The sequence below is a fragment of the Oculina patagonica genome, chromosome 12, assembly GCF_052425735.1.
Source record: "Oculina patagonica isolate OP01 chromosome 12, crgOcupat, whole genome shotgun sequence".
Classification (NCBI taxonomy): Eukaryota; Metazoa; Cnidaria; class Anthozoa; order Scleractinia; family Oculinidae; genus Oculina; species Oculina patagonica.
The window spans coordinates 19,061,165-19,086,129 of record NC_135769.1 but is presented as its reverse complement, the minus strand read 5'-3'; the positions used below and the strand labels follow the sequence as shown (position 1 = coordinate 19,086,129).

At 38.6% G+C, this 24,965-nt stretch overlaps 2 protein-coding genes across 4 annotated transcripts in view; one reads left to right on the top strand and one right to left on the bottom strand.

The window, feature by feature from the left end:
- Positions 1-582: 582 nt before the first annotated feature.
- LOC144632516 (ATP-binding cassette sub-family C member 4-like) lies at positions 583-11,776 on the top strand. Its single transcript, XM_078491180.1, has 7 exons — positions 583-679; positions 4,111-4,651; positions 5,171-5,553; positions 6,077-7,401; positions 8,662-9,232; positions 9,942-10,078; positions 10,331-11,776. The coding sequence occupies exons 2-7, from the start codon at positions 4,121-4,123 to the stop codon at positions 11,236-11,238; spliced, it is 3,855 nt and encodes a 1,284-aa protein (XP_078347306.1). The 5' UTR covers positions 583-679; positions 4,111-4,120; the 3' UTR covers positions 11,239-11,776.
- A 6,513-nt stretch (positions 11,777-18,289) lies between these two features.
- Positions 18,290-24,965, bottom strand: part of LOC144632519 (small G protein signaling modulator 3 homolog) — a 35,861-nt gene continuing 29,185 nt past the window's right edge. For 2 of the 3 annotated variants that reach the window (XM_078491182.1, XM_078491181.1), the window contains exons 30-31: positions 24,190-24,226; positions 18,290-21,065 (exon numbers count right to left, since the gene is read on the bottom strand). In XM_078491182.1, coding sequence (XP_078347308.1) covers positions 20,992-21,065; positions 24,190-24,226 — 111 coding nt within the window. In that variant the 3' untranslated portion in view covers positions 18,290-20,991. The remainder of the gene's footprint in view (positions 21,066-24,189; positions 24,227-24,965) is intronic. The other variant, XM_078491183.1, reaches the window with a different exon arrangement.

Sequence of the window (24,965 nt, the reverse complement as noted above, 5' to 3'; positions counted from 1 at the left end):
TAAGGTTCAAAAATGTGGTCAACTCGTGTATGACCTGTATTTGTTGAACTTTGTTAGTTGTCATGGCAAGAAATAGATACAAGAAGATCTCTACCAGTGAAAATAAGGAAATAGTCAGCTTTGTGTCTCTGAGAGGATGGGTGAGAATGGATGGGCGGGTCTCCCGAAATACACTGCTTGAATGTTCTCCTTACTCAGTCTTACCTAACAGTAATCTGCATCTCCAAAACTAGTGTCAGCAAAACCGTTTGTCAATAAAGGTATCTCAAGCGGATTTGCAGTCTGTAAATGTTTCACGGAAATTCACAAACGTTGTGTCTCGCACCATGCTTCTGGTCTTAAAATAAACCTGGCGGCAGAGAAGCGCGAACTGAATGGTCTGTTGAGATCCTCATACAGTCGATTCTGTAACACGCGCAAGCAAACTTGATCGTACTTGTCATTGACCAAAACCATGACCGTGAACTTGTCAATTTGTCTCCTGAACCAGGCTTTGTTCGGAAAACAATTGGAAGGGCGCTCATCCAATTCCTTTATGGATTATTTGCCTACAACCTTGTTTATATTCACGGCGCTAAATGCCTTGAAGCTCTCTCTTTGAACTGTGGTCATGCAAGCTCTACGGATGATATTTGCCAAAATCAGATAAAGCCTGGAAAACTGACCATTTTGTTATAAGGTAACTTTTAATTTCTTGGTAAATCATGAAGATCGATATATACGTAAAACCGACTCCATTACAAACAATATTCAATATCGACGGAACAATTGAGACACCGCTTTCGTGCACAAAATAAAAGCTTGAAGGCCGGGGTTTCAACTTGACAGAAAAAAGGAGGCAAATAATCCCACCCATTAAGTAGACAGCTTTGAGCTCCGAAGAGAATTCCATTTTAGAAGCCGGGGCACTTTCGGAACAGCATCGGAGGCTTCTTTTGTAAAACGCTGAGCTCAGCCACCCATCACCCTGACCCATGGCCAATTTACAAACTTAGACACGAGAAGTACCATCCAAGTGTACTTTATACGTTGACATCTCCTACAGACCTATACAATATCCCGCTCCCATTGTCGTAAAGCAAGTTATTCTAATGCTAAATTAGTTTGTTAGTATACGGGTTCACTTTAGCAAGCGCAATATTTTGTAAAGGTTTTCCAGTAGTAACTCTCCATTACTACCGAGAGTAACCGAACATCTCGAATCCCTGCTAGATAAGATACATAACGTGAGGAACTCGAAAAGTAAGCGTCGTTGTGAACACTCCAAAGCAGTGAGTTTGTCGCAGTGAGTGCATTTCAAAGTTTTATTTCTCTAATGATTGCACAATAAACTTCACACTGAGGTCTCTAAGAGGTCATTCTACCGGAACACGGCACTACGGTTGGATGGTGATCAAGCGTAATGTGAATATCTTAACTGCGTTTTGCTTACATCTAATGCTTTCTTTCAATGTCAATCGTGAATTGTTTTAAACTCTTTCGCAAAATGATATCGTCAATGAAACCTTGAAACAAGACAAGCGAATTGGTATAGTTCAAAACATTCATTCCATCGCCCACGGCATCCTCACTGAACCATAACAGAGAGAATTGTCTTCGTGTTAGAATTACTAGTTTGGTGTTGGTATTAAAAAAAATCATAATCATCCCTGTTTTAATCGTCGTCATTGAGGTATTTATCAGTCATGAATTGTATCGACGAGCATTTTATCATCAAGAGAGTCCCAATATGTTGTCGTGATGTTTAAATGGCGAACACTGAAAAAATTAGCAATTCAAACTCACAGTTATTTCTGATGAATACGATATATTATTATTTGGACGTGAAATCTAAGGCCCCCAAGGTTTTCTGTTTTCTCGTGCACGTACATCACTACTCGCTCCAAGAGCCTTTATGGCAAAGCTGGTCTCCCATTTCCTTCCTATAAGAGACTTCTGCGCGCAGGTAATGCCAAAGCGGGACCGACATTCTGCCGTGTTAAAGAATAGCCCTCAAGACCTACTTGTATAAGCAGTGTTGCGTGGCAAAGCTGTTTATAATGAAAGTTTGTATTGAAACGCAAAAGTTTTGTTTAATCAAAAAGGTTTTGGGACACTGTCACGGGGATTTTAATGCTTTTTCGGTAAAAAGTCCTAAAAGTGTTGAACACGTTCTCTCGTACATGAAATGCACCTTGTAGTCCTTGTACATCAAGATGGAGATATAAAGTAAATTTTTGTTGACGGAGGAAGGGAGCCATAATAATCTTACGTGTTTTTCTAGTCCACACTGACAAAACTTGAAAGGATTAGCCTGCCAGACTTTTTCAAGTTGAGATCTATCACTTGTTTATCGCTCCAGTACACTTGAATGGCGATTCTTAAGACAACTATTCGTAGTAACGTAGTAGTAACTCTCCCTCACTGCCGAGGGTAACAGAACATCTCAAATCCCTGCCAGATAACATACACAACGTGAGGGACTCGAACAGTGAAAACAGACAGTTTGTCGCAGAAAGTGCATTTGAAAGCTTTATTTTTCTTATAATTGCACAATAAACTTCACAGTGAAATCTCTTAGAGTGCATGGTCATTCTATCGGAACACGGCACTACGGTTGGTTGGTGATCATGCGTAATGTGAATATCTTAACTGTGTTTTGCTTACATCTGATGCTTTCTTTCAATGGTCGGGCATGAATTGTTTTAAAATCTTTTGCAAAATGATATCTTTCTTTAAAAGGTTTGTTCATGTATTGATGAAACCTTGAAACAAGAAAAGCGAATTGGTAGAGTTCAAAACATCCATTCCATCGCCCCCGGCATCCTAACTGAACCATAACAGAGAGAAATTGTCTTCTTGTAAGAATTGCTAGTTTGGTGTTGGTATTCAAAAAAATCGTAATCATCCCTGTTTCAATTGTAGTCATTAAGGCATTTATCAGTCATGAACTGTATCGACGAGCATTTTTATTATCCAGAGAATCCCATCACGTTGTTGTGATGTTTAAATAGCGAACACTGAAAAAAATTAGCAATTCAAACTCACAGTTAGTTCTACTGAATTGATGAATACGATATACTTGGCCGTGAAATCCGAGGCCAAGTACATCACTACTCGCTCCAAGAGCTTTTATGGCAAAGCTGGTCTCCCATTTCCTTCGTATAAGAGACTTCTGCGCGCAGGTAATGCCAAAGCGGGACCGACATTCTGGCATGTTCACGGAACATCCCTCAAGACCTGCAAGCAGTGTTGCGCGACGAAGCTGTTTATAGTGAAAGTTGCTATTGGAACGCATCTGTTTTGTTTACGCAAAAGGTTTAAATTCGGCTGCTTTCTGAATACAATTCAGATAATTGCTGCCACGTTTTGCGACTCTGTTGCTTATAAAACCGCTATAACTAGAGTCAAATGCAAATCAGTTGTAATAACATTCTTGACTTAAATGCAGCAATAATCAAAGGACTGCTGATACTCCTTTCTGATAGTTAGGATTACATGTTTACTTTAGCTGGATATTCTATATACGGTATAAATTCTAGCTTCACGAAAGTAACGTTCTTACGAAAGCGACGACTTCCGAAATTAAAGTAACGACAAAAAATAGGCTGTTTATCCAAAAGTAGCGAGACACGTTCCGTTTAGTACATTAACGACATCAACTTTACAGTATGTATGAAGGAAGGAAGGAAGGAAGGAAGGAGAGAGGGAAGGAAGGAAGAAGGAAGGAAGGAAGAATTGAATGAAAAACGTTGTTAAAAATGGCTAAAAAAATCATAATACTCTATAGAAAAAGGAAAAAGGAAAAAAGGAAAAAGCAAGGAGGGAGGGAGGGAGTGAACAACGGAGGGAAGGAAGGCAGGAAGGAAGGGGAAGGAAGGAAGGAAGGAAGGAAGGAAGGAATGAAAACGTTGTTAAAATGGTTAAAAAAAATCATTATACTATATAGAAAATATATTTTACAGCAGCTAACATAACAATTGACGTGCCTTTACAGTCGATCAAAGTCAGCAGAAATGTGGGTGGGACCCAATGTAGTGTAAAGGAGATTTCCACTCATAACATTTCCTGGAATTAACGTCATTAAACCGTGTATGATCTGTATTTGTTTGTTTTTTTGTTGGTTTTAAGATCTACTGTCATGGCAAGAAATGGATACAAGAAGATCCCTACCAGTGAGGACAGAGAAGAAGTCGGCTTTGTGTCTCTTCTTTTCTTCCAATGGATGAACAGTGTCTTCAAGATAGGCAGTAAACGACCTTTAGATCAAAATGATTTTTTACCGCTTTCAGAAGAAAACTCTGCTTCTGTTTTAACTGAGCAGCTTCAAGCAAACTGGAACAAGGAAAAGACGGAGAGCAGAAAGAATGGAAAAAGGCCTAAACTTTGGAAAAGCGTCATAAAGATGATCCATGTTAAGGACGTCACGATAATTATATTCACTAATTTTTTGTATTCCCTTACTCGCGTTCTTCAACCATTGTTTCTTGGATATCTTGTTTCCACATTGATATCAGCTGAGCCAGGACAAAATTATTATCCGTACGGTTGTGCATTGGCTTTGTGTGTTACTACTTTGATCGGATACAATAGCGTTCATCACCATGACTACAGATGTGAGCTGTTGGGTATCAGAATTAGCTGCGCCCTAAAAGGTTTAGTTTACATGAAGGTAAGTACCAATAGACTACAAGATAACCAGACAAATACTGTATTATAGATCCTGTTTCCTCGTGACATAGCTACCAGGAGGTGGCTTTCCAATTGATAGCATCGTGTTCGCTTTCATCCATTGTTGACTTTACGTTTAATGTTCTCCCTTGACGTCGACAGTAAAATAATCAAAAATAAAAATAAAACATTGACGTTTCACGGTTACACTTGTCTGTTGACAAAAAAAGATACCGAATGCTTTATTTTGATACTTCATCCAAATAAATCAAAATTGCCTCAGATAGGGTCGACTACTTTTTAATAGAACACAGCTTCAGTTCCATAACGTTTAAACAACGTACGTTCATGATCAAGGAATCCGATTATTTTTTTCCATTTGTGTCAATATTTTTAAAAACACTGCAGCTATTAATTTAGCCCTACTTAAGCCTTTTTTTAATTATTTATTGCTCACACAAAGGTTACAAGACAAGTAACTTTGTGACAGAAAATGAAATTTAAATTTCTTGCTTTGCAGACGTTACTTCTCAGCAAGCATGCATTGTTGAGATTTACAACAGGTCACGTAATTGACCTCATATCAAACGATGTTCAAAGGTTGGAGGAAGACACCGTCCAGAAGATGTGCCTTGTGACTTTTTCGTTCCTCGAACTCGTGGCGATAGCGGTTTTACTTCCGTATTTGATTGGCTGGCAGGCTCTTATGGGAGTACTGTTTATGTGTCTTCTTGTCCCATATTTCGCCGGGTTGTCCTATCTTAGTGCTGCACTGCGCCTGCGTACAGCCGCGGTGTCCGACCAGCGCATCTCCTTGATGAACCAAGTGGTTTCTGGGATACGCGCTATCAAGACGCATGCGTGGGAAGATGAATACCGAGAAAAAATCAAACATATACGAAGGTAGGAAAAGTCTGTTTCTGCAAGTAATTTCATACACTACAGCCGTAAACGTAATCTAATGATTTATCGTCTTCTTTTGCAAACTCGTGAATTTGATTGCTTACTTCATCGTTCACTTTTCTCACATAGTGTGACGCGTTGCACTAACATCATGGTTTTTGGCACAAACCCTTGAAACTTAGCTTTTTAACTACTATCCGGCTTTTGTAATATTTACTAGACATTGCTAAACAATTGGACTGCTTCGCTCATGGACAAATCGGACTCCAAGTTTAATTGTTACAGAACCATCAGTAGTAAACGTCATAAATCATTACCTGACTAGTAGGTGTCTCAGACTTACCTATAATCAATAGTTTCTAAAGTAAAACACTAAACTAAAGTGATATTTAACATGTGTTCGTAAGGCAAGACGGGCATGTAACAAAAATTCGATAAAATCTTGTGATAAATAACACTAAACTCGTATTACTTATACCGTCGTTTAGGAAAATATCCCTCGTAATTTCTTCATTGTTTTCAGACATGAAATTAGTATCATCCGTAAAAAGAGTGCCATTCAGTCAGGTCTTGCTGCCTTGATGCTCACCTCAACACCACTGGCGACCCTGGTATCTGTCATTACCCTTGTGCTGACTGGTCAAACTATCACACCTGTTAATGTTTTTATGCTGCTCGGTTTCATCGAAGTCATAGGATTCGGAACATGCGCAGTCATCTCCAATGCTTTGTTACAAACATACGATGCCTATGCCTCGCTGCGAAGAATAGAAGATTTTCTTCTTTTAGAAAACTTGCCTGTCAACTCACGAGATCAGTCCACAGAAGAGAGCAGCTCAACCAAAGTTGCGAATGGTTTAGTTCAACAGGAGATAATACAAGAAGTTTTCAATGCTGATCACGTAAAATATCAGAACAAACCCAGCAGTTTGCGCGTGTCAAATCTGACGTACAAACAAATCGAGCGTGAAGATGAATTTATTTTGCAGGATATCGAATTTTCAACAGGGTCACAAAGTTTAACAGTCATTACCGGACCAGTGGGAAGTGGGAAATCTACTCTTCTCTCAGCGATCGCTGGCGAAGTCTCAGACATAAGCGGAACAATAACCTGCCAAGGGACTCTTGTTTATGTCCCCCAGACAGCTTGGGTCTTTTCTGGAACCATAAGAGAAAACATTTTGTTTGGTCAACCATACGATGAACCAAAGTACGCAAGAATAATCGGAGCATGCGCCCTGACAGAAGACATAAAGCGGTTTCCTAACTGTGACCAAACAGTTGTTGGAGAACGTGGTGAAGTTCTGAGTGGAGGTCAGCAGGCAAGAGTAAGTTTAGCACGCGCAGTTTACGCTGATGCAGACCTTTATTTGTTGGACGACCCTCTGAGTGCTGTAGACTTAAAAGTTGCCCAACATATCTTTGAAAAATGCATCAAGGACCTACTGGGTGATAAAATACGAGTGTTAACATCACATCAAGAACAGCACATGAAAGAAGCTGATGAAGTTATTGTGTTGTACAAAGGGCGAGTGTTGGCAAAGGGAAGTTTCACTGAGCTACAAGGAAAAAGGATTCTAAATACAACTGTTGACCCGTTGTATAAGACAGCTAAAAACGACAGCAAGGTTACTAAGAACTTCATTCACGAGAATGAAAAGAAAAGTGAAGTTGGTGATAGTTTTGAACAAATGGTGCCACCAGCCAACGAAGCAAAGGGTCTGGAAATATCGCAAGAAGATCGTACAATCGGAGTGGTGTCATCCAAGCTTTACTGGGAATACTTCAGAAGTGGAATACATTCGTCAGTGATCTTTGCAGTAATTGTTTGGTGTTTCATAACTCAAGGTAAGATAATGTATTGTAACCAGTCGAATTCGATTTAGTTGTATGAAGCGGATGTTGCAATACGTCTGTTTATATGTACAAATCGTTCGCGAAATTTAGCCCTGACCAGTTCAGTCCATTCTTTACCAAATATTTTATTAGCTGGTCATTGATCAGCTAATTGTTTTATTTCACGGGTATTATTATCATTATTGTAATTATTTTTATTATTTTTGTAATAATAATTATTGATTTACTTGTTTCAATACGTAGTTAACGATTCGCAAGTCGAAATTTATTTAAGCAGTTCTGTGACGAGAATCGTGTATTACATTCAGGAAACCAGATTTTTGGTTGAATTTCTGCTTGTACCAATTAATTTTAACCGATGGGCTGTTAACTCTTGGTTAATGTTCTGCCTTTATGTAAGAAGTTAAGAGTTTTGCTTTCTTTTTGTTTGGTGTGATAGAGCTCGAATTGTACTTGCTGCATAATGGATTAACTACTTTATGTATCAGACCCTGACTCGTCCCAGTCGTCTCTCGGTCTCGCCTGTGATTCCCTCCGTTTTCATTCAAAAGACGACTGTGGATGAGTCGGTATCAGAGAGAGCTGTACGACATTGCTTAACGATATAATTTCTCTGGCAAGCTCTGAAGATGAATCCAAACATTTTTTTGGGCAATTTTACGGCCAATTTTATAGATAGTCTTCCAAGTTCATTTCTGGTAGCAACATTTGCAAATTGCTTATTTACTCCTAGAAATTGTTTGCAAAAATAGGTGTCTTTATGATATCGTCTTTCTCCTGTAAGTGTTGAAATCATCTTTATTGCAGATACCCCAAACTTCTAAACCGTACAGTAGAATAAGAGGCGGATATTTCAGGCAAATGTATGAAAAACTGACACTGGTGTACTACAGTCGGGGGAACAATTGCCAGTTGATGGCGACAACACTTCTCAGAGAAGTGACTGAGTCTGCGGTTATAAGCAACATGACGTACTTATACGGGCGATTGCTTTCTGAGTATCGATGAGTACTCGTGAGCGCTCTCGCTGGTTTTTTGATTGGATGAAATATTTCGGACATTCCTCGAATGCTTCAACGAATCGTTGAAGCATTCGAGAAATGTGTCGAAGATTTGTCAAAACTATCATTTGTTCCCCCTTTTGTAGGATGAGAAATGAGAAACGCGAGGTAGCAAAATAAAAAAATATTCATGCTAGGAGATAAATCTCTTTTTGATGGTCCGTCCTTGATTTCGCCTCTTTTTTCTCAGCAATGATAGTTGCTCCTGCCGTGTGGCTTTCGTTCCTAACAAAGAAACTTCCAGAAGATCAGAAAGACAAGGCAAACCTAACTATCTATGGTTGCTTAGTCGCAGCGTCCCTCACCTTTGCCATCATTCGAGCATTCGGATTCTTTTTGGTTTCTCTGAGATGTTCTGAGCGTCTTCATGACAAAATGGTTGTGGCTATTTTACAAGCACCGGTTTTGTTTTTTGATTCAAATCCTGTGGGAAGAATTCTCAATCGACTTTCCAAAGATGTAGGTTGCCTGGACGAGCTGTTGCCCAAGACTTTTCTACGTTCAATCCAGTATGTCTTGGTGGCGTTTACATCAATAATCTTACCAACTGTTACAAATCCTTGGCTTCTGTTTCTTTTTGTTCCGTTGATTGTGGTAGTCATGTACATCTCCAGGTATTACTTGAAGACCTCCAGAGAATTGAAAAGGTTAGAGTCCATATGCCGTAGTCCCGTCTTCTCACACATTTCGGAGACCCTGCATGGGCTGGACACGATTCGGACAAGAGGCAGACAAAGGGATTTCGTTGATCTATTTTACAGGTATGTTAGTTTATCTTTTTAATGCAAATATTGTGTTGTTACAAAAGGGATATTGTGCTACCTAACGGGGTATGGCTAACACAGTCCCATGCGTAGGGCCAGCTCTGTTGTGTTATCGAATGGCAATCCTTTCCACCAGGAAGTTTTCCTGAAGGGCACTAGCCTGCGAATACAGCCGCCTCTCATTCGCGTCCCGCAACGAAGAGCGAAACACGATCCATGCTCAGGTAGGGAACCCCCCTATCAAAATGACGGTGTTGCTCATTAGAAAAGTGAACACTTAAATGACCAGAATCTCGTTTTATGGGCGTGCACCAAACTCATTTTTCACCCCTAAGAGATACCAATACTAAAATAAAAATTTAACTGGCACTGGCAACTCTTTCTAACACCTTCTTCCATGAAAGTGCATGACTTGTGTAAGAAACGCGAATACGGCTTCATGTATTTTCAAACATTAATACCACATCACCTTTGTCAACTTGAATCGAACTGCGAGTATGTGAAAAAAGCTTAGCACATCCCGGAAAAACCGCCAGCTCATTAAATACTTCCAAACGCCATAACAAAAGTTACATATGAGGCAGATGTTTTATTGCTCAAAAGATGTTTCATTGCTTTTATTATCGGCTGACGTGGCTGAAGGTAAAGTAAAGTATTTAGGGGATAGGGCTAAATTTATTTATATACTTTGGTTTCATTCCGGTAGACATCAAGATGTTCATAATCAGTCGTATATTATGGTGATGGCCAGTGGGAGATGGCTCGGTGTTCGCCTGGATGTTTTGGCTTCCCTATTAATTGGTGCAGTGTCTCTAGCGGCGGTGTTGGTGTCTCAAGATGCCGGTAGGTGTATTTGTAAGGCAAATCATTCCATAACGACATTTTAACGTTTAGTGTCATTTTTTAACAGCTTTTAACCTTATTTTTAATATAAGTGAAATAATAATGTTGAAGAAACAAATAATTTTACGGAAGTTGTTTGATACGGTAGGTTATTTTTACTTGTCATTTCTTTGAAACAAATATACCCAGCTGCACCATAGGGCAACTTTCCGTTAATTGATGTTTTTTATTTTTGTCCTCTGTTTTAATCAGCTTTTGCCGGACTTGCACTTGTTTATGTCATCCAGACTTCCGAATTTACTCAATACACTGTCAGAAAAACTTCAGATGTTGAGAATTTCATGACGTCAGTTGAACGAGTTATGACATACACCAAGCTTGATTCTGAGCCAGGACACAAAGTGGAACGACTTCCTCCGGAAAACTGGCCACAAGAAGGAAATATCACATTCCAAGATGTATCACTGACATACTATCCAGGGGGACCTCAAGCACTGAAGAAAATCAATCTCAACATCAAAGGAGGAGCAAAGATTGGTGTTGCAGGCCGCACGGGTGCAGGCAAGTCATCTTTCGTGGCAGCTCTGATGCGCATGCCAGATGCTGATGGAGAGATAATGGTCGATGATATTCCAATCAAACAGATCAACCTCCAAGAAGCTCGACGATGTATATCTGTTCTTGGCCAAAGCCCTGTCCTGTTCAGTGGATCGCTGAGAAAAAATCTCGATCTTGTAGAGCAGTTTCAAGATGCAGATTTGTGGCGAGCTTTAAAGGATGTGCAACTTAAAGAGTTTGTAGAAAGTCTAGACGGAAAGCTGGATCACGAGTTGTTGGAACATGGTGCAAATGTCAGTGTAGGAGAACGGCAGTTAATTTGTTTGGCTCGTGTGCTGTTGCAGCAAAGCAAGATTATCATCTTGGATGAGCCCACTGCACACGTGGATCCAGACACAGAACAAACAATCTGGAACGTAGTGCGCGAGAAACTGAGGGACTCCACAGTTATCACTATAGCTCATCGTTTGAACACCATTAAAGACTGTGACATGGTTTTGGTTTTAAAAAATGGGGAGGTTGATGAATTTGACAGATTTGATTCACTAGTGAATAGGGAAGGAAGTGCCTTGAGAGAAATGGCCCAAGTTGCAGATGTTTGATAAACAATAATCGTCCTCGTTAATGAAACGGTGCTTAACATTCACTATCTAATTACGAGATGTTCACTGATTGTTGATGGCGGTTTACTTGTCGGCTTATCCGCGTTAACCAACACAAGCTTGCAATATTAAAAAACAATACGATAGCGGTAGTTTCTTCTAAAATATATATCAAGTCATTCTGCATTATTAGTTTAATGTTTATCAGGCGTAGATGTGCAGATAATCGGTAGTTAGCAGTGATACGAGGAAGGTTTTATCAGAATTCGAGCTTCGTGTGTAAGCCCTTGCCCGCGGCTGAAGTTCATACATTTATTACCCTTTTTATCCAACTTTTCTCCACTTTCCTCCCCGATTACGGCTGCTGGGCTGGTAAAGGAAAGTGAACCCGGCATACTCTATTTTCTATCTCACCTACCACGCCGGCGGATGGCAATTTTGTTTTAAACAAAGCAGCTCCCCCCGCCCTCCCCAACCTCCTCACTTACCATTACTGCCACCCGGATTTCCTTAGCAATAAGCCCACCTCCCGCCCAGATTTCCATAATTTTTGTAAATCCGTAAATAAAAATGTCATCTTATTATCGGGCTTATTCTCCACAAATCTTTAGGAACCTGAGAGTATGTGAGGGATTGTTCATTTTTTATGGGGTAAACCGGGGGGACTCATGTGATTTCATAGATAGTCTCATTCATCACAAGTTCATCACAAACTAGATAACAAAATAGGTGATACTGCCTTAAATTTTTATCATGGATGTAGTTGTAAGTGAGGGGCAACTGTAGTTGCAACCAGGTAGTTGGTGAGTTTGAGTTGATGCTGCAAGGTACATAACAGGGTAGGAGGGTCTAGCAGCATGCTCTCTGGGAATAGCTGAATTTCCAGAACCTCATGATCAGGAATGCTTTGTAAGGCATTCTAGTAATTTTTTTTGCATATTATAGATGTTGTCACTACAACACTTAATAAATATTATTATATTGGCTAAGAGCCTACAGCTAATTCTGGGAATCCGCGCAACCTAATCTGCTAGCAGATTATTCACTAATCTGTAGGTTGATTTCCAAGAGCAATGTGTCAGGCATCTGGCGGCGAAGGAAATTCATAGTTCGTCAATTCACTTCTTCAAACAAGAAATAGTTTGACCAAAGTTCAAAAATTGCTGACAATAAAGTTTCGGAAAACACAAAATGACTAACAAAAATTGTGAAGGAACTATTCCACGATTTAGTAGGACGACCAGCCGGAATTAGCACAAGTTGAACAGGTTGAAATCGTTTGTCATTACTTCGTTTTCCAGAAAAACAATGTATAATAAAACAATTATTAGATTCGGTTTATGTGATATTTGGAATAATCAAGGTCTCTGTAAGTGTTATCAGCTTCAGCCTTTGGCTTTGGCTGATAACACTTACCTTGACCTTGATTATTCCGGATATCACAAAAACCTCATCCAATATTTAAAAGTAGACAAACAGAGCCAAAACTGTCTCAGTTTTAACAAAGAGAGGTAGTTTTTAATGGTGATTTTTCTGTATGCAACCAAATAGTTGGTGGGGTTGAGTTCGTGTTGGGTTTTAAAAACACAATAAAGTAGGTCTCACCTGGAGGGGGGGGGGGGGGGGCATGCTTCCCGGCCTGGAAAAAGTTTAACTTCAAGAACCTCAGGAATGTTATATTTGGGGCTTTCTCACAGGATTTTTGACCCATTAAGTCAACACCTAATGGTAGGATTAATTAAAGTGCTGCCCCACCACACACACAACAGGCCATAAATATTTAATGCTGGCCGGCCCTTCCTTTGAAGCCATGTTTTTTTGGCCAGCTCCGCCACCTCACTACCAGTCCCTGGTAATTAATGTATAGCTTGAAGGAATATTACCTTGTTTAAACAGAAAGGTTTTTGAAGAGAAAACATTGATATTATGGTCGAAAATAACCCCAGAGGAAGGATTTTTAGGCTGACTGCCTCCCATCTTCTTAGCCTGCATAGCAGGCGTCTGAGTAGTTTTTGTAGCGCGCGTATGGGAGAAACGCGAAAGGCGCAAGAGGGCCACGCGAGGAAAAAATCGAGAAGAATCGCGCGGCCTTCTCACGCACTCTTTTAAACGCGCTGAAAACTACACAGACGCCTGCTACGCAGGCTACATCTTCTCAGCCAGAATTCTAAAGTCATCAATCCCCTCTCCCCTCCCCCACCTCTCCTGCATCATGGGAATTTTGCAAATGCCATCAGTTGCGGGAGTGTGAATTTTCCTGGAATAATAAATTGTATTGTTCCAGAAATTATCCAAACCCCTCCCACAGAAGATTTTTGGTTTGAATTCAAGTTAAGCCGCATTCTTTCCTTTAAAAACTTTGGCTGTTGAGAACCCCCACCCCCTTGGAACTTCTAATGACCTTCCTTGGGGTGGGTATGGATATTTTCTGGAACTGAACATTGATATTTTGGAACCATACACCATTTTAGCAACAACTTTTTCAATAAAAGAAGGAGTAAAAGACTCGCACTAGACTATGAACAAGCAAAACAAGGACTGCTTAAAATCTAGAGGAGGCGGAATCATTGACTGAACAATTCTTGTCTCATAATACCAGAAGGGAAAATGTTGATGAAACTTAGAGAGAATTGAATTTTTTTCTGCTCTTTCAGGCCTAGGGGGGAGGTTGAGGACCCACTCCTCAAAGGGTATGAGAGAACAATCACTTTAGTTTGTGACTGCAGGCACTTGCTGACAGATTTTGAATTCCATTGATTTGACTGAATGCAACATTATATGCTCTACCCAAATACTAAGAGAGCAAGTATTTAATATAATGAAAACTGCCCTAAGAATACTAATAATATTAATAAAATTATAATAATAGTATTATTTGTTGTCAAATTATAATAAAAAAATTATTGGTAGATGCCAAATATTGGTCATGCAGCTCACAACAATTCAATCTATTAAAATCAAATATTTGCATTATTTTTTTTTACTTTTTAAAAAAAATCATTGTTAAAAACACCTTGTGTAACAAATATTGCCTAAACTATTCCAGCATGCAATATCAACATAATTGTAATTTAATGTGAACATCTAATATTGTGGTAAGTATTAGTAAAATACCAGGTATGGAAAATAGCTATGTAGATGAAAAATTTGAAGCAGCAGAAAATGATTAATTAACAAAGGACATAAAACAGCTGCTTTGGTTTAAGCAATTTCCTTTGTGTCTTTAGGAAAAAGAGATTGATTACCAACAACTCTCCAAAAAAAAAATTGTTAAATGCTTTGTGGATATTATTTTCCATATGTATAAGATAGGCCAGTGTTTGTGAGTTTTTTTCATTTCTTATAAGTTTAATCTAGATTGTAATGGTAATTATAATTCCTAATGTATTGTAAGGTTTTGTGCAAATAACCTCTGTAAGTAGTGTACTAATAACGGTAATACATAGGTAATATTTGTAAATGTGTGAGCAATCAATAATAACAATAAATAAATGGCATGCAATACATGCAGAAGCGAAGACATTTCACAAGGGGTATTACATAATTTTGAGGAAATTTGTCAAAAACTTAACGTAAATAAAAGTAGCTGACACCTTGTGCGTGATTAAGACTATTATCCAACTGCAGCTTACAATTTTTACACCTAAGAGCCAATGTTAGTGATTGTAAAAAAATAGCATAGTTAGGGTCTGATGGAATTCAAATCAATGCAGTAGTTTATTGAATAATTTCACAGGCCAAGGAAGCAAAGTTAGTAGTAGTTTGCTCAATATTGTATAATTGTCTATTAAATCTAATAGATCCCATCATATAAAATTTAGATTCTTTCGTTTATACATTGTAGTGTTCCATTCTAACTGCATGGGATTATTTTGCTTTTGTGTTCTATGCGGTGATTTCTTGTAAATTTTAACTAGATTTATTCAATTGTGCTAAACAGACAACAGTCAACAGAATAACAGATCCGGCCAGTCGGCTGCCTGCATAAAGCGATGACTATCAGTTACATGTCATCGCTTAAAAAGCAATCGCCAGTTGGAAGTCCCCAACTGTCATGTAGCTGAGTTTTTGGCTGATCACCAAGTGAAAATTATGGCTCAGCTGATTCTATATTTAGCTAAATTATTCCATCGCAATTTATCAACATCACATGATTGTAAAAGGAAAGATCCTAGTAACTGTGGTAAAATACGTGGGTTGAAATTAGTATGTTTAAGAAAGTTGATGTCACAGCACTCGTGAACAGGTCTCGACATGCTACAGACTCTAAGTTTAGTCACCAGCATTATTTACCATGTCAAATGATGATAATAATAATAATAATAATAATAATAATAATATTAACATTTTCATAGCGCAAACTTTTATATAAATACTTGGTTGCGCTAAATACAATGAGCTAAAATTAAAGATTAAAATTCTTGAAAGTGTTTAAGATGTAGCTAGATGCTAATAACATGTGTTGAAGGGTGAAAAATACATCTGAAATAAAAATTACCAGTAACATAAGTTATCTTGAATAGAGCCACCAGATGGTTGATTCATCTAAGTGTTTTTAATAAGGGGTAATTCAAGTGAAAAGTTTAGAAAAGAGATGCAGTATCCCTTCAGTATAATTGAGCAATCCAAATTTTCTTGCTAAAACGGCATTCCAAAAATTACTTGGACAAAACGTTGAAGTTCGGTTAATTCGGTGAATTACTTAATAGATTTTTGCTGAGAGGAACTACCGTGGATAAATAAAGTCATCTATGGGGATTAGATAACTTTGCTCGCACTAAAAAATAAAAAAATAAAAAAAATAAATAAAAAAATAAGAATAATAACATAGTTGTAATATGTTCAAATATTAATCTAATGCATAGCCCTCGTATTACTTTATTTCCTGCGTATATTTCCCGTTATTTGTCTTTGTATTACTTTGTATATATTACATGACAAGTGCAAAATAAGTGTAAGTTATTTTATCTTAAGTTTTGTATGCAATTGGTCTGTAAGTAGCTGTATTGTTTACTTTTTTGTGATGTATTTTGTGTGTGTGTGTGTGTGTTGCAATAAAAAAAAAAAATAAAAAAATAAAAAAAATCTATGGGGATCATTTTCCGTACATCATTTCGGGGTCGGGATCATTTTAGGGTCGATTTGGGGATCAGCCCGGGGGGATTCGTTTGGGTTCGGGATCATTTCAGGGGCTGTACAACTGATTTTAGGCGAGTTAATTGGAACCATAGTTCGTGAACTATGTTAAAGAGTGGCAGATGCACCCGCAACAGTACTCATGCTCAGGCCAAACGACACTAACGTTGTCAAAGCGTCAACAAAGCAACTCATTTGCATCTTATCGAATAACAATAGCTCCTATTGTTTTCTGCCTTGTGCTCAAAGAGTTCCGACTCGGGAATCTCCTTTGCGCTGTATTCTGCAGTTGTTCCCAAAGTTGTACTACTAGCTTACTTGTAGTTCATTAATTTTTACAAGTAAGATTTAATAAACCGAATTATTAAGCTTTCTAATTTATTTTTTTGTTTTTCATTCAAGCGTCGAGCGAGAAGTTTGGGGCATTCCGCGCCGATGGCGGTCGATATGATGTTGTTTTTGCTGTTGCAATTTCTGCCTAGACCTATTTAAATCTTACCTTAAGTGTTTTCCTTCCTTTCCCACTGGATGAATATTGCAAAAAACGTTGAAGTTCGGTTAATTCGGTGACTGTTTGAGACGTATTTGAGGGGGACTTGTTGATGAGACAACTGCGAAGACTCGACGCGCCTGGTGCTGCAGCCGTGGTTTTGGCGCGAAAAATGGCTTACTCCGTAACACGGGAGGGGTGGCAGGGGAGTGGAGGTCGAAAAACAGAACGGGACAGAGAAGGGACGAGTACGAGTGGGTCCATCCTCGTTCCCAGGGCTTTTCGACGGGTCATTACATTCTGCTTTTAAAAAAGCTTTTTATATGCTTTTCAGACAAAATTAGTGAACATAATTCGTCTATAAAACAAATAAGTAAGAGAAATGGGCCAAGTTGACGGGTAATTATCTAATCTGTTCTGTTCTGGTGTACCATCAGGCGTGTTTTGTTCTGTTCTGCGCTGCTCTGTTCTGCTCTGATCTGTTCCGTTCGTTCTTTTCATCTACATAGCCTCGTTGGGGGTCTTCAAGTCCAAGACGGCCTTGATAGAAGTCGATAAAAGTGAGTTAGTTTGTACAAAAACTAACCTGGAAACAAGAGGCGCGCAAACTAACGTGTGCGGCCGAAAACTGTCAAGAGACGCAGATTTTAGACAAATTGTTTGTTCCCAAGTTTGGCCATGTGACTTAAAATTCTCCACCCAAAAGGGGTACGACTCCCAATTTCATGTATCAATGTGGTAATCCATCAGAAAACCATTTATGAGCGCTGTCATCTCTGGGGGGGGGGGGGGTGGGGGGGGCTCACTATAGTGGACTATATGAGGAGGCTTCACCCTCAAGGGTATCTTGTTCAGGCTGGTGTTTGTAAAAGAGTAGGGATTCCACGCGTTGAAGTACGGGAAAGTCAGAGAAGTATCCTAAAGGTATTAAAAGGGCCCTTCAAAATACCCGAAACAGACGCGCCTTACGACTGACTCATCTTAAATTTTTCAAAAAGGGTTTACTCAAGTGAAAGCTTAGAAAACGGGATGCAACATTTTCTGTAGGCACGCGGCTTAAGGGGTATTATTTTTTTATGAAAGGTACATGAAAGGGTTACCCTTTCCATTAAAAATGGAATAGAAAAGGGTAAGGGTTTATAATTCGGGGCGGAACCTTCTAGCCTTGTAAAACTACGTTGGGTAACCCCGCCCCCCCTCCCGGGGAGGGGAGGAAGCGGTCATTCAGCTTTTAATGTTTTAAATATTCTCTTGTCCTGGGTGGTATTAAAGTATGGAGGGTGACCCTCCTGCCAGGGACAACTTTCCTCCGCATGTAAAGGCCCTTAGTAGGCACTAATCGTGGTTTAATAGAAAACTGCGTGATTGGTCATCTCATTGATAATCTCATGGTAACTATTATAAATCAACGATAGAACACGATCGTAGTACTACTTGTTTGACATTTTAATTTTTATTAGCAATCCCGTCACATTTTAACGCAAGACTACCTTCGTAGTTTCAATTGTTGCGTGTGGAAGTTAAATATATTTTTTTAAAACTTAAAGAATATCTCGCTTTTTGTTTCGCCTTTTCATTCTACCAAATACCCAAGGTATATTGTTTTCAAAGATATTAGCATTTCGAATACCTATACCTGTAATTAGACTCTTGTCGGACAATAATCTGGCTCGTTATTCCAGTTCAACCTTTAGTTACGTACTTTCTACTCGCCTATTTCAGTTGGGGAAACAAGCGCCAGTTGATAATGGCGACGTCACTTCTCCAAAAAGTAACAGAACCTGCGGTTTTCGTCCCAGAAGTTGCCAAGCAACACGACGTATTTGTACGCGCGATTGCTTTCGGCGTACTCGTGAGTGCTCGCGTTAGTTTTTGATTGGACGAAATAAGTCGAAATTTTTTCGAGTGCTTCAACGAAGATTTGCAAAAACTGGCACTTATTCCCCCGACTGGACTACTCCGTAATCATGAATTGTAAAACAAGGAACAAACTAGAGTCTTGATCACATTATACTAAAGAAACTTCTAAACTGGGAAATTACATTATCAACTGGCCTTAATTACTTAAAGTAAAAATATTAAATACCTTGTTTAGGGACATATCTTCAAATATTTTAAACTGATCAACCGTTTAAGATTTTATATTCTTACAAACCTTAACAACATGACACGTAACACACTAATTCAATTAAGGCAGGACACAGGTTATCGATATTGTATGAAAAATAAATTCAAGCATATTGATGTTAGAATACTTACAACCCCAATGCTGCCCAACGTTTACAATTCTGTTTTCTTACAATTCTCATGACCGGTAAATGCTAAATTTCACCAGTTTACGTAAAATACGTTTTAGAAATCTTTTCGTTTCCTTGGCTTTGAGTTAATTGTGGATTCAACAATGCTTGACGTGTCGTTTGACACCAGTAAGGCGAAGACTAAGAGTTTTCTCGCACAAACCTTTGGTCGCCATTCGAGTATACCGAACGTCTCCGAAAACTGTACGAGTGTTTTTGAACAACACTTTGGACACCGTTCGAGTATACACGACCCACTCTGATTTACGTACGAGTGTCTTCGAACATCAAGTTGGACACCATTCGAGTATACCGACGGCCGCCAAAGACTGCACTTGTAATCAAAAACTGACAATTGTATGCTGTTTGTTAAGAACTATTTGTACAATTAAAATTTTAATCTACAGGACTAAACCGTAAAGAATTCTTTCAAATTTAATTACCAATACCGACTGAAGAATTTGACGTGAAATTTGCACCATTACCGAGTAGTTGTTAAATATTTTATTTCATCTGATTAACACACTTAATTGGATTAATTTTTTCTTGGGAAAAAATAACACTTGGAAGAGTCTTTGGGCGTCATTCTCGAGTGTCCCCGAACAATTCAGACTTTCCAAGAATTTCCTATTTATTGAGGGGAATAAAATTTGAAGGGTAATGAAGTCATCCCATTGTTGCACATCAAACACTATTTTCTCAGATAACTTACTAACAGGAAAAACGCATCTTTATACTTATTCCATAATTCCACTTAAATTTTGACAAAGAGCATATCACTCTAATAAATTATATTACGTCTAAATATGTAATCTATACAGCCTTTCTTAAAGACGTCACCCAACGGTTCTCGTCACGTGGGGGTGGGGGGAGGGGGCGTTGAATGATGTCTTTTAAGTAGAGACAACGAAGTATTTTATATACACCTGATTTGGTAGCATCGTTTACATTATTAGGTCTTGAGTATTAACTTATTTTATAGTTCTCCTGACGTAGTGTTTTGTATATTCAGTTGCATCACGGTTTAACAAAGAGAGCACGAAGTAGGCGAACATTCCGTTGTTCTTTTTTTGGATTAGAACACAAAGTAAACTAATGAAAAGCCTAAATCCACCAGGATCTAAATTCGAAACCAAACGAAGCAACATTTTTTTTAACGAACAAAGCTATAATTTCTTTCATAAAAACCTAAATAATAAGTGACTTGCCTGGCAAGTAAAAAGACGTTACTACATTATTACAGTCGTTTTTACGGGCAATCGTGTTTCACTCCTTGTGGGGAGGAAATGTAACAATTGTATCTCATAGATTTTAGCGACTTATTTTTAGCATATTTTTCATTTTTCTAGATTTTAACCCTGGGTGTAACAATTAGTGTGGGTGGGTTAAAGCATTTTTACATTTAAATATTTATACTCATAAGATATTGTAATCTAGCTATTCTTAAATTTTTAATTATTTTTTATCATTTTTTACCTCTACTAGTTCCCATTGTTTTTATAATTTGTTTTAATTATTCTAATGTGCTTTTTACATGACCCTCTCTGGCTTGGATAGAGAGGGCAACCTCATCCCCCGCCACGACTTAAATAATAACTCTCATCGATCATCATTGATTGATTGATTGATTGATTGATTGATTGATTGATTGATTGATTGATTGATTAATTAAGGAGTGAAACACAATTTCCTCTAAAAACGACTGCGTGGGAGGCTAAGATCCGACTGGCAAAGAGTGGAAAAAACTTTGCTTCAATGTGCTCTCTTGGCGCTCTCGAGGTGAAGCGACGCAGAGCAAACTTATTTTTTGCTGATTCATTATGAACTTCATTAGAGATCCCAGCTGAACAAGTGATGTTTCACCAGCATGTCACGCACTCCATCCTTCATAGGTTGGGTAACCTGTGGGCAACATTAAACAATGAGTCACATTTGTGTTCCCGCGTTTTAGCGCCCCGTCCACACTGACCCGGGAAAATTTGAAAACGCATCTCTTTTTTTCTCCGGTTAGGCCAACCGTCCACACTGAACCGGCGTTTTCGGTCACCGAAAACGGTTCTTTTCAAAAACGCTCTCCAAAGTGGGTATCGTTTTCAAATTTACCAGGTTAATGTGGACGGAAAACACTTTAGGCGGCGTTTTCAAATTTGTCCGTTTTCAAATTTACCCGGGTCAGTGTGGACGGGGCCTAAATTTTTCCCAACTAACCGAACGCCTGGAAAATACTTACTTTGGTTTATTTAAGAATTTGGTGGTACTTTAAAACAATATCCACTATACTGTAATTGGTTTTCTTCAATCTCATCAATTATTGCGTAGCATTGTATTTAAAAAAACCATCTCAACTCACAATTATTCGTAGCATTTACGATATGGTGAGGAGGAATTAGATGTCGGTCACTCTTGGGCACTTAATAAAACAGCTAAAAAATGACAACGTACTCACCTCCTAAAGATCCCAGGAACAATAACATTAAAGAGAAAAATAGAGAAAAGAACTTTGTGAGAAACATTGTAATAACTAGCGGCAGATACCGAAAAACAAAGCGCTTGACCAAATCAAAATGCCTTAAACAATAGAAAAAATCGACAAGACAGAAACTGACAAACGTATCTCATCCAAAAGTCTCAATATAAACAAAACAACTAAGATTAAAAATTGAACTGTAACCAGGATAAGACATATTAAAAGTGTAAAAAAAGCGTTCTCTGGTTTAAAAAGTTAATAAAAATATGAGCTTTCGGCTATTAAGGTGGTACATATGGCTAAAATGCGTCTAAAAAGAGCCCATTTTAAGATATTTTATTAACTTTGTTTAAATCCCTAAATTCACTATTCTATAGCAATTTTTACCGTAGAATCCAAATTTGAATTCAAATTTTTCGATTTCCGGTCATAAAGGTGTGAAAATTGACACCTTAAAATGTCACTCAAAATAATAATTACTTTATTTTCTCCATTTCTTTTCTTTGAATAGCTTTCTTCTTTGTACTATCAAATACCTGTATAAAAACAATTCTTCTGTGACTTAGCCGACATCCAGTTGTTATTCCTACGGAAAATAATCGACCATCTCTAAACCAGTCACGTGTCATATCATAATCGGGCATAATATCGATCCGATGCTTCGAAAAATGTCGGCTAAGTCAGGGAACTTAGCTCCATTTGTGTGTATTAACTCTGCCAAATTTCACAAGAATTCAATAAAACGCATGGAAAATATTTCTATTTTCGTCTCACACATGCTGAGAATCCGTCGAATTTTGCCTGTTTTTGTGGCTTCGTTCGCACAATTCTTGTCCGCCATGTTTGTTTTCGGTTGTCCATGCTGCATTGGCTTCTGGGTCACGTATTTCGTGGAAGAAACGAAGAAAATGACGTATTTCGAGCGTGCTACGTGTCCTCGAGAGAAACAAAAGGAGAGTCCCTAGCAACCGCCATAAACAATGGCACTGCGATCCTTTTGTCAGCGGTAACAATGCGCACTTGCCATTACGCATAAGCATCGCGCGTGTTCGAGTAAACATATCGAGTGCACACGCAAGGGTATTTAGATGCTTCGCCGTGGCGATTCAAGTTCTGCTGTTTTTCTGCCTATAATCTTGTAATTTTTTCGGTGGAAATAGTCTGTGAAGGATAAGCGAAATATCCTGCGACAACAGTGGCGTTCTCTTGTGTTTACAGCACACACAAAAGGAGTTGGACGCGCGTAAAATTTTCGTATGATCGATCGCGACAAGACGGTATTCTGGCTGGTTCGAATGCTTCATTAGCTGGAAAGAGTTCAAAGATGTTTCCGAACCGTTTTTTCGTGTAGTACGTGAAGTTTATTCTTTGCTGTTGTGGCCTAATTAACATTCGATTTTAGCTTAAAAGCCCACGTCGAGAAAACATCCCACGAAGACATTCAGTTGTGGATTGGCCGGGGATATATTCATAATGAACCAAGATCGATCTGGCGGTTTTAAAATACGTATGAAGATACTCTAATAAAGGTGGAATTATTTTCGCCGAAATGGCCATGTAAGTAGTTGCAAGATAAACTGGTCTAAACTTACATTTCTCAATTGACTTGTCAGCTTTTATTTGCTGGTCGCGGTACGCTTTTCGTTGTGTGATTGTGTCCATGTCCGATGTCCCGGAACGGGTTGTTTATACATTTAGCTTCACCATTTGAGATATTAAAGTATTATGAGAGAATATATTGGTATTCGCTGTTGTTATAGCTGGTTGTTTTAGATTTAACTGAGCTTTCAATGCCTGTTGCTTTGCTGTAGCTTTGATGGCATCCTGCAGTTCGCGAGACCGGAAGCGAGTAAACACGCAAAATTTCAAAATGGCGGCTCAAAATGGCGGACCTGACAACGAATTTTAATCTTCGCTTTCTCCAAAAAAAAAGCGGACAGCGAGCCTCTACTCCGAAAATAACAACATAACTACACAAAAGGTACAATATAAGCTAAACTGCGAGAAAAATTTTTTTTTGCGCTTCAGCCATATGTACCACCTTAAAGGCTATAGTAAAATAGCCGAAAGCTCATATTTTTATTAACTTTTTAAACCAGAGAACACTTTTTTTTTACACTTTTAAAACAACTAAGGGTAATTACACGAAACTATTAGCAATCGGTGGCAATAAGTACATTAATGAAACAAGCTATTTTTTGAAGGACAACTCAATCGACACAGTGAACAAAGGCGATAAATATTAAGTGTAGAAACAAAGTTTACGTTATTAAGTCCAAGGTGAACAAACAAGGGCAAGGTTACGGGATGCAAATGCCACGATAAAAACGCGGCGTGGACCCGAAATGGACCCAGTATGGTCCTAGCAAAGAAAGGAGAAAATGTCTGCATGCAAGACGGGCCAGTGTTCTCTAACATAGAGAAAAAAGCGTAATATCTTGTTAGAAAACGAACAACAAGCTCAACTCCGCTGCGAGACGGCTCTTCACTGGTTAATGTTGTCTGAATTGGTGTTATACAGTAAAACGCCAGGACGTAATCAATAAAAACCAAATATCTAACCTGTATCTTCTTTTGATCGCCGTACCCGTCTATAACCTGCTATGAAACACACAGTTTAATACACAAGCGATATCACATGGCAGCCCAGGGCCGATACGAGATTTAAAGGAGCTACGTCACGGGCATTTCGTAGATTTTTGGTCTAAACTGTTCTGATATTAGTGGAAGGCAATTTTAACCCAAGAAAAATATTATCTTTGAACATCTAAATGAAGATATAATCATAATTTGCGGATAGAAGTCAAACTTCAGCTGTAAATAACGACTTTTTGAAGACGCACGGAACAAACTTGAAACGTTCCGCCTTTGTTTTCCAAGTTACAATCCGTTTCCATCCTGGCCATCCGCAGCCAAAGTTAACAGTTTCAGTGCTCTTATATAGCAATATTAATCAGAATCAAGACTATTATTTTTTAAGTTTTCCTACGACACAAATATAAATTTTGGCTGTTCAAAAATCTGTTAAAAACCGTGACAAAACCCCTTTAGTGACCCTCGAGGCGTCAATTTGATATCGCAAAGGAAAAATAAAATCGTGTGACATTTAACCTGCATATTTCATTTTCTTTCAAGTGCAGCTAGTTTAATTTACGAGACGTGCGAAACGGCTGCCCGTGAGCGAAGATCAAGAATCTATTCTGAAAAAAATAAATTCTCACAAAACTTCTCACAGTGAGTGCTGAAGAGAAATATTTTCACAACCTTTCTTTATGTAGAAGCACACAACAAGGCAAATCCCGTCGTGTTTTATACCACACTGAAGTGAACACTGGCA